This window comes from Papaver somniferum, chromosome 3, assembly GCF_003573695.1.
Source record: "Papaver somniferum cultivar HN1 chromosome 3, ASM357369v1, whole genome shotgun sequence".
In the NCBI taxonomy this organism is placed as follows: domain Eukaryota; kingdom Viridiplantae; phylum Streptophyta; class Magnoliopsida; order Ranunculales; family Papaveraceae; genus Papaver; species Papaver somniferum.
The window spans coordinates 161,624,452-161,633,617 of record NC_039360.1 but is presented as its reverse complement, the minus strand read 5'-3'; the positions used below and the strand labels follow the sequence as shown (position 1 = coordinate 161,633,617).

The 9,166-nt window shown below is 34.4% G+C and overlaps 1 protein-coding gene across 1 annotated transcript; it reads left to right on the top strand.

The window, feature by feature from the left end:
• The first annotated feature begins 2,630 nt into the window (after window positions 1-2,630).
• LOC113357856 (type I inositol polyphosphate 5-phosphatase 8-like) lies at window positions 2,631-7,518 on the top strand. Its single transcript, XM_026601343.1, has 11 exons — window positions 2,631-2,740; window positions 3,532-3,584; window positions 3,702-3,789; window positions 3,907-3,993; window positions 4,087-4,174; window positions 4,373-4,477; window positions 4,624-5,209; window positions 5,349-5,542; window positions 5,656-5,767; window positions 5,871-6,031; window positions 6,619-7,518. The coding sequence occupies exons 2-11, from the start codon at window positions 3,555-3,557 to the stop codon at window positions 6,965-6,967; spliced, it is 1,800 nt and encodes a 599-aa protein (XP_026457128.1). The 5' UTR covers window positions 2,631-2,740; window positions 3,532-3,554; the 3' UTR covers window positions 6,968-7,518.
• The last annotated feature ends 1,648 nt before the right edge of the window (window positions 7,519-9,166 follow it).

The window sequence follows — 9,166 nt, the reverse complement described above, 5'->3', positions numbered from 1 at the left end:
TGAGCTTAAGGGAGGATGGTATCATGTTAATCTCAAACATAGAGATTGAAGAGTTTGTGGCAGAAACTTGGAAGTTTTACAAAGTGTGGCAGACTTTGTGTTAGTTATTGCTTGTGGCAGAAGTATAACAATGGAAAGATTGTGAGAGAATCTTGAAGAACAAAGAAGTGTGAAGGTTTCGCAACAATAGCGTGACTGGAACAAGAGAAGAAGAAACAACAACAAGTTTATGAAGAAAGAGAAGTAATCACCAGGTGGTGAAGAAAGATTGAAGAGAAGAGACGTCATAAGGTTGTGACCGTGAGAAGTAAAGCAATCCCAGTGGGGATTTGGCTAGAGTTGTGTGCAGAAATCCCAGTGTGGGGATTTGAGAAGAGTAGTGAAGAAATTCCAGTGTGAAATTTGAAGAGTGAAAATCCTACGAGTGAAGTAGGTAAACAAGAGTTGAATTTGAGCTACAATGCTCGGTGAATTGAGTTAAGGAATTTGGTTTTGTGTTAGCAAGTTGTATAGAGCACAACGAGGTGTTTCTAGATTGTTAAGGATTTGTTAAGAATGGTGTTCCGCTGCGATGAAGAAGAATGTGAAAGAAGTTTGTGATTATTGCTATGGTATGATAGCAATACGAAGTGAGTGTTTGATGATTGTTGTTAAGTAATGAAGAAGACTGGTTTGTTAGCTAAGTTAGCTATGGTTTGTGAATTGAGTTTGTTAATGATGACGGAATTCTGGAATGAGAAAAGACAAGAACGTGTTAACGTTTACCAATGGAAGAAGAGGAATAGAAAATGATAAAATACAAGGATGTGCAAACGATTATCAATGGAAGAAGAGGTTTACGAAATTCTCGTTGAATGATATATTGGTTTAAGGGAGGATGTTGGACGTTAAACCAAGATATGGTGATTTGGTTCGTGGATCAACATATGATGTTCATCCAGTCCAAGTGGAACAACTGCTGCAGTTGACGCAGTCAAGTTGGATCAACATACACTGTTGACACACTGTGCGGTATTTGGAAGTTAGAGCTAACTTGAGAAGCAAGTTGTGTCGGTTGCTGTATTTAGAGTTTTACTATGTTTAGAGTTTCTTTGTGTTTCTAGAAGTGTGCTTTATTTAGAGTTTATTTTTATTAGGAAAGTACTTTGAGTGATTGTCAAGTTTGTGAGACTATAAGTAGGCTGTTAAGTCATGAGAGAATGTAAACCGAATTTGATTATCAATATAGTCTTTTATTGCTTCCGCGTGTGCTCTCCTCTCTCTTGCTCGATCCTACATTAATTAATCATTGGAATGAGAAATGTGTTCTATGGACAGTGCCCCTCTTAGTTCCCTTGTAGTCTTCCGTAGAAGAAACGCAAATTAACCATTTTCAAACCAAAAAAAAAAAACACCAAAAAAAAAAAAAAACACGAATTAGCTATAACCACTAACAAATACCAGATTGAGAGGCGCTAATCGGTGTTCATTTACTACTGGCATCATATCCCCCAACAACCAAGCAAGGACAGAAGAAAAAGTAGCAACATCTTCAGACATACAAATGGACGAAAGAGGACCATCCATTCAACAACAATAACCGGTGCCGAATATTAGTTCAAAACTTTTCAAGTTATATTTTAGTGGATCTGATTGTGTCTTCGGTTTGGATACTGAAAGGACATGAAAATCAAAAAATAAACATGTACTTAAAAAGTTAGGACACAAGATGATCTCACAGACTCACAAGTCAATGATTGGGTTTCATTAGGTTTTGCGTCCGTCAAAATTCCAAGCCTATATAATCTCATGCATATATACCGTGGGCCATTGTAAGAGAGAAATATGAGTGGTGGTCGTCCGTAGCTCATAACTGCATACATTGTTTTGGTTGTCCTGCGGTCTTTGTGGACAAGTTCGTGACTGGTCATTAGATGTCAAGGTGCAGTTTTTGTCACCAGAACAAGATATTTATCATCAATAATAATCTAGTACAAGTTCTAATAAGATTTTTAGCATTAGGCAGTGTACTCACTGTGTTTCTGGAAAAACGTTACTTTCATTTTTTTTGAATTTGGCTTATTTTTAGATTAAAATAAAAAAAATAAAAGTATCTCTTTTCCAGAAATAAAAATTTAACATGTTAATTGATTGCACTCAATACAGTAGCATTTGAGAAAAAACCATTACAACCTTAAGAGCGTTTACAGTGGCTGAAAAATGTTTGCTTTCAAGTGGCAGAAGGATCTTGAGATTAGGAGTGATTACAACGAGCTGGATAAATCTTGTATTTTCAAAAGAAGAACCTGATGTGATATATGATGGTTTAACTAACGGCTATCATTCGCAGCCAATCTGAGATGTGAAATCATATGATACCGTTCAAAATTGTACTTAAACGGGTCCTGCATTGACACTTGTAAAATCCTCAAAAGTAACGTAACCCACAACCGTCCATCACTTTCCATTTTGGAAACAAAACAAAATTGAAAAATAAGAAAAATGCGTAAATAACATGGAATCGGTAATTTTTTAGTATGCTGCCACGTGGTAATAAATGAAACCATTAATCCAACATCTAAGAGCAGCATTAGTGACAAGCTATATATAACTAGCTAGCTAGCTAGAGAGAACAAGAACAAGAAGAAAAAGAAAGAAAGAAAGAATCAAAATTTCATATTTCTGTTTCTGTGCGATTTGAGCACTATCTCCCTCTCTCTCTATATACACAGACGACTACTCAAATCAATCTTCTGCTGCTGTAAGTCTTTTCTTTCTTTTTGCAGGAAAAAAATATGTGAACTTTTTGTGACTTGCATTCTTATTATGCTAGATGTGCCATGAATGAATGGGAAGAAAGATATTTGAGTTGGATTTTTGTGATTTGTCTGGTTGTTAGAATCTTGATTTCCGTGCCATGATTGATCAAGCTAGCTAGCGATGTAATTGTCACTTCATCTCCACTACAGCACCACCACCTGCGCTCTCACCCTTCATTATATGCAATCACATATCAAAATCAACACATAGTTTCATTATAAAAAAACCCAAGAACTTAATTAAATTCTCTGTTTTTTTTATTATCTTATATCTCTCAAACTATTCTCATCATCTTCAAATCGATAATCATAGTATAATAAAATCTCCACATTCGATGACTATTTTGGTTGAATTTCCAAATATCTCATGTTCAAGTTCAAATTCAACAAATCATCAATTCACGAGCTCTTCTTCTTTTTATGATCTTCCTTCTTAAATAACTACGCTAATGACAATACTTTCAGTAATGATAGACCTGGTGGTGGTGGTGGTGGTGGTGGTGTACCGAAGTTCATGGATTTTCTCTGTGAAAGTCTCTCTGCTCTTCAATTCATGGGTTTCCTTTGTGTGAACTAATTATATTGATTGGGAAATGAATTGAAATGTTTTTTTTTTTTTTTTTTTTTTGTAATTAACGGTGGTTTGTAGAATCGGCTTACATTTGGAGAGACGAAGAATTTGTTTAGGATTCTTGAATTAATCTTTTACTCTTCTTTTTTTTTATGTGTTCAGTGATCTTTCCCAAAGTTGATGAGATGAGGCAAGAATTCGGTAAAAATCAAAGGGTATGTAGATATGAATGTTTTGGGGGTAACTTTTCATTTTCATTCTTTGGTTGTAGCAGATCTTAAAGTGATACCAACTAACACAAGTATTGGTCTCTTTTCTTTTCTTCAATATAGTCATCTTCGTGGCCTAAAACAATTGTGAGAAAATGGTTGAATATGAAGACTAGATCCGATGAGTTTCATTCTGATTATACAACAAAAGGTAACTAATTACTTGTTAGCTAATTTATTTTTATTTTTTCTGTTACTCTAATTAACAAAATCTATTATCTTTTCAATCTGAAATTTCTAACAGTTTTGTTTATTGTATTTTGTGTAGGAACAACAGCGGGTACAAACGAAATGAGAAGGAAGAGTTGTTCAGATAGGGATAAATATGTTATGATTCCAAGAGACATCTCTAAAGGTATACACAATAACTTACTCAACCTGGTTAACAAAAATTAGACTACTGATGTATTTTTGAGGTCTGATAGTATTCATATTGAATTATGGTCAGGATGGGAAGTCGAATCGTCGGAAAGTCTAAAAAGACCAAGACCATTTGAACAAGAATCATCCACTGCCACCAATGATCTTAACCAAAGGTAACTAAAATACAATAGCTGGATGACAATCATCTTTACACATCAAATCTCACCTTTTTTCCAAATGATGGCAATCTTAAGTATTTTTGTTGTTGATAGTTTTGGTTTCATTTTTATTAATTGGCAAGTTTATAAACTTTTCGTGAGAAAAGGAGTAGAAATTAATCATATTTTATGTTATTTTCTTTCGGTGAACAGGTTGTTTGTAGGGACATGGAATGTAGGAGGGAAATCACCACATAAAGGATTAAACATTAAAGATTGGCTTTCTACAAATTCTCCGGCTGATATTTATGTTCTTGGGTACGTATACATTATATCTCCAAAACCTGCCTTATACCCCGAATGTTGTCGATTTAGGTTGCCAAGACGGTCCCGAAATCGATTTAGGAAACCTTGTAAATTTGACTGAATCAGTACTAATTCTGTTACTTTATTTGTTCTTACAGGTTTCAAGAAATTGTCCCATTAAATGCAGGAAATGTATTCGGTGCAGAAGATAACGGTCCTGCAACCAAGTGGCTATCCCTTATACGTCAAGCTTTGAACAATACAGATGAAAAAGACACTGAAATTCTAGAAAATTATAATAATGACACTTCTAAACAACAAGAAACATCAGAACTGATCACTCTGAAGCAACAACTACAGTCTTCTAGTACTACTCCTAATCAGTTTGACCAAATTGAACAACAACCTAACCAGCTGACTAAACCCAGAACCAGTTTCTCTGACTTATTATCCATGGACCATGACTTAGAAATTGACGAATTATCATATGAACCTTATGATTTTTCATCAAATTCTACTTCAAGTTCAAATTCAAGTTGTGAAGGTTCACCTACTCCACCAGCTGGATTATCGACTAGGTTTGGGAGTAATCGTTCGATGGGTGATCGTTATTGTTTGGCTGCAAGCAAGCAAATGGTTGGGATATTTTTATGTGTATGGGTTCGTACCGATCTTTATCAGCATGCTAGTAATTTGAAGGTTTCTTGTGTTGGTAGAGGCATCATGGGTTATCTCGGTAATAAGGTAATTTTAGCAACCATTCCACACACTTGCTTGAAAGTAAAGACCACGCTGTTTAGGTCTAAGACCACACTTTTTATTAACTGTCTCAATCGCTTTGCATGAACGGTTGCTTATGCTTGTTTTCTGCGTCTTAATTCAGGGTTCAATTTCAATAAGTATGACGCTGTATCGGACCTCGTTTTGTTTCGTATGCACCCATTTGACATCTGGTGAAAAAGAAGGTGATGAAGTTAGAAGAAATTCTGATGTTATGGAAATATTAAAGAAGACGAGATTTCTTAGTTCGCGTAAACTTGAAAACGAAATTTCGCCCGATAACATCTTGCGTCATGAGTAAGTTTTTCTTTAGTTTATGCACTTACTGTATTTACTTTTATGTATTAAACTTTGAGATTACGAATATGATTCCAAGTGTTAATTGAGATGATCGTTATATTGATTTGCAGTAACATTATTTGGCTTGGGGATTTAAACTACCGACTCTCGTCACCTGGTTGCATTGACACTCTTGAATTACTAAAGAAAAATGACTGGCAAACTCTTTTAGAAAAAGATCAGGTTAGAAACAGGACAAATTAGTATGTCTATGGATGCAAAATCCAAAATAAATTTAATCAATCGGCTAAAAGTTTCTTTGAATTTGGTATTTATTATGGTGCAGCTAAGAATTGAGCAAAAAGCAGGACGAATATTTCAAGGGTGGGAAGAAGGAAGGATACATTTCGCACCAACCTACAAATACTTAAACAATTCGGACCGCTACGTTCTACCCCAAAACAATACTACCTCCAAACCTAAAGATAAACGACGCACTCCTGCCTGGTACATAATCGCTAGCCAATTTCGATCCTTGCTTACCTTGATTTTTCTATTAATTAGTATCATAATATAAAAAAAAAGGACATCTCAACTAGATGCAAAATATTAGACATGGAACATGGATATGTCACTGAACAAGAAATTTTTTATTAGCATAAGAAGAAAAACAGTTGGGTATCATTAGTTTATTACTAGTGTATAGCTTTTAGTGTGCACGCTCTCTGCACTACTCTGATTAATGTTGGGAAACTAGTTAATTTATATAACTTTCTAACAGAACCAGGAAGGTTCCTTCAGTTCCCCTTTAGTTGGACATCCTCCGTGATCAGTCCAAGTTGATTAAAGTAGTCTCATAAACACTGATGATTATTATTCGGTTCGTCGTGAGCACATGCTCAAGCCTTTAGTTTAGCATATTAACAGCTACTACTGTTTAATTAGTTAGACTATTGGAGAGGTTAATTAGCTGTAGATCATTAGGTAATAAATTACACGCATGTTCTTTCTTCTTTTCTTTTTTTCATAAAATTAGTTGTAATCGAGAAAATTGAATAATAATTAACTGAATATAATTTTTTCCAATGGAACAGGTGCGATAGGATACTGTGGAAAGGTGAAGGAGTGGAACAGATGTTTTATATGAGAGGGGAGTCAAGATTCTCAGATCACAGACCTGTCTCTTCTCTATTTTGTGTACAATTTGATAATCATCTGTCATCTAACAAGACCAAGCTTATCAGGCCTACAACGGCGACGTGGTCTCGAAAAATAAAATCCCAACAGCAACATCAACATCAACAGCAACAACAACAAGTCAGTCAACAGAAAAGTCAGAACTCGCAATATTCTTTCATCAGTAATATTAGGAATATGGATGATCCTGGCATCGACATGCGTGGTAAAATTTCAAGCCGAAAAGTTGTTGCAGCCAGTTGCTAGCTTAACTAAAAAGTGACAGACATAATCATATATATATTGATAAACAAAGGTGATGTGCCAGATTGAATCGTCACTCCAAGCATTAGAACAAACACTAGAAGAGAGAGGGAGACCGAGCTTATGATGGCCAGTTATTTCTTTGGTTTGTTAATTAACTGAAGGCGTGACTCCTGTCAGAGCACTCCAACTTTGATATATATGTGAGATATTAGGAGATAAGCAGTTATGTCAGATCAGGTAGAGGTGATACAACATTTTTACAAGCATGACGAAGCACTCAAACCTGTGCTTCCGCCTAAGGGTCAGAGCTCAAGCGTATTTGATTGTTTTGATCAGTGTGTGTTGGAAATCTTGGGATAAGCTGACTAGCTAGTTAGGTACAAAGTCTGCTTTCAGCAGAATGGCTTCTTTTGTTTATTTCTATCGAAACAAAGTTTTTGTGAACTGTCCTCATATGCAACTGTAAAATGTACAGAAGCTTGATTCAACAACCAACAATGTGATAATCTTTTTTAGAGCTTAGATAGTGAATGGACTCCTGAGTTCTTTGAGGGCTAATTAGACTCTTGTACAGTTTATAACAAAAGTGTACAATATCCCATCGGCTGACCTAAAACAGGAAAGAGAGATTCATATATTTTTAGTCCATCATTCTTCTTCACGGGAAGAAGGCATGGGAAAAACAGAGCACGGTTTACCTTGAACAAGATGCAATCAATATACATTGAAATTCAATGAACATTGCTAAACAAAACCAGACTTCAAAAACACAATGTCATTCACGGATGTACATAACCAGTTAACCACTAAGGATTTACAGAGCCCGGAGGGTAACCCAAGAAGCAAAAAAAAAAAATCTCAACCCCTCATCCGCTTCGGCTCTCTTGGCTAGGTTACTCATGAGGCTCGCTGGTAGGCTAGCACGGCAACCTGTTCAATTCATGTAGTAGTATGTTGTTGGAGCTTAGCTTGTTAGACTTCCAACTAGTTAACTTAAAACTTTTTATCTAAAAAAAAAAATAAAATAAAAAAAAAAATAATAATAATAATGGTGAAACTACTATATAATCCTAGAAATAATATAATAGAGTTTGTTCGGTCGAGTTGACCTAATTCACTGTTTGTTAATTTGGTCCTTTTAAAAAAATATATATATATTATTGTTCGGTCCTTAAAATTGTTGTTTGGTGCTAGGATGGACAATACTCACACGGGATGATATCATGGATAATGTAATTATGTTTTGATAGTGAGAGAAATATCTTTTTGGGACCATATGTATATATATATATTCGCAATTATTAAGAGAAAAGAGAATCATTTCAAAAAAAAAAAATCTCTCATCTATTTTTTCAGATCTACTTTTTCTCTTTTTTTCCTTTTCTTTTCTGTTACTGTTGAAGATTGAGGATGAAGATTTATTTTTAAGGATCTATTTGATTTGGTTACAAAGATCGATATGGTTTTCTATTACATGGATTTTGATTTTTGATGACGGAGATCTTGATTTGATTTAAGAAATCGAAGATGAACCCGTAGAAAAGATGACGATGAAAACGAAGATGATGAAGATGAACTCCTGTTGTTGTAGAAGATTGATCTCCTGCTGTTGAAGGTCTTGAATGAACATTGATTTTTTATATATTTTTGTTGTGTACTCATGTTAAAGAATGAATTTTGTTTTAGATCTTAATTTATTAGGTGTTTATTCGAAAGAATGACCTTTGTTTTTTGGTGTGTGCTCATGTTAAAGAATGAATTTTGTTTTAGATCTTGAATAATTAGGTGTTCATTCGAAAGAATGAGCTCTGTTTTTTTTTTCACTTTAAAGAATGAACTTTGTTCTAGGTTTGAATTAGTTTGTTTTTGGTAGGTGTTCGTTTTGGCGAATGAACTTTGATTTTTGTTCATAATAATGAACTTTGATTAGATGTTCATTTAAAAGAATAAACTCTGGTTTTTATTCATAATAATGAATTTTTGTTGTCTGTTCATTTTTTTAAGAATGAACTCAAATCTATAAAAAACAATACAAAACGCCTGAAAACATAATGAACACCAACAAAAAATAAGTAGGAAGTTTAGAGTTTCATCAGAGAAAATGGACTCAAATAATCATGGAAATAGAAAAGTTATGGAAAATAATGCTAAAATAGTACGAATGGATATATTTGTCCATTTTATATTTTTAAATAATTG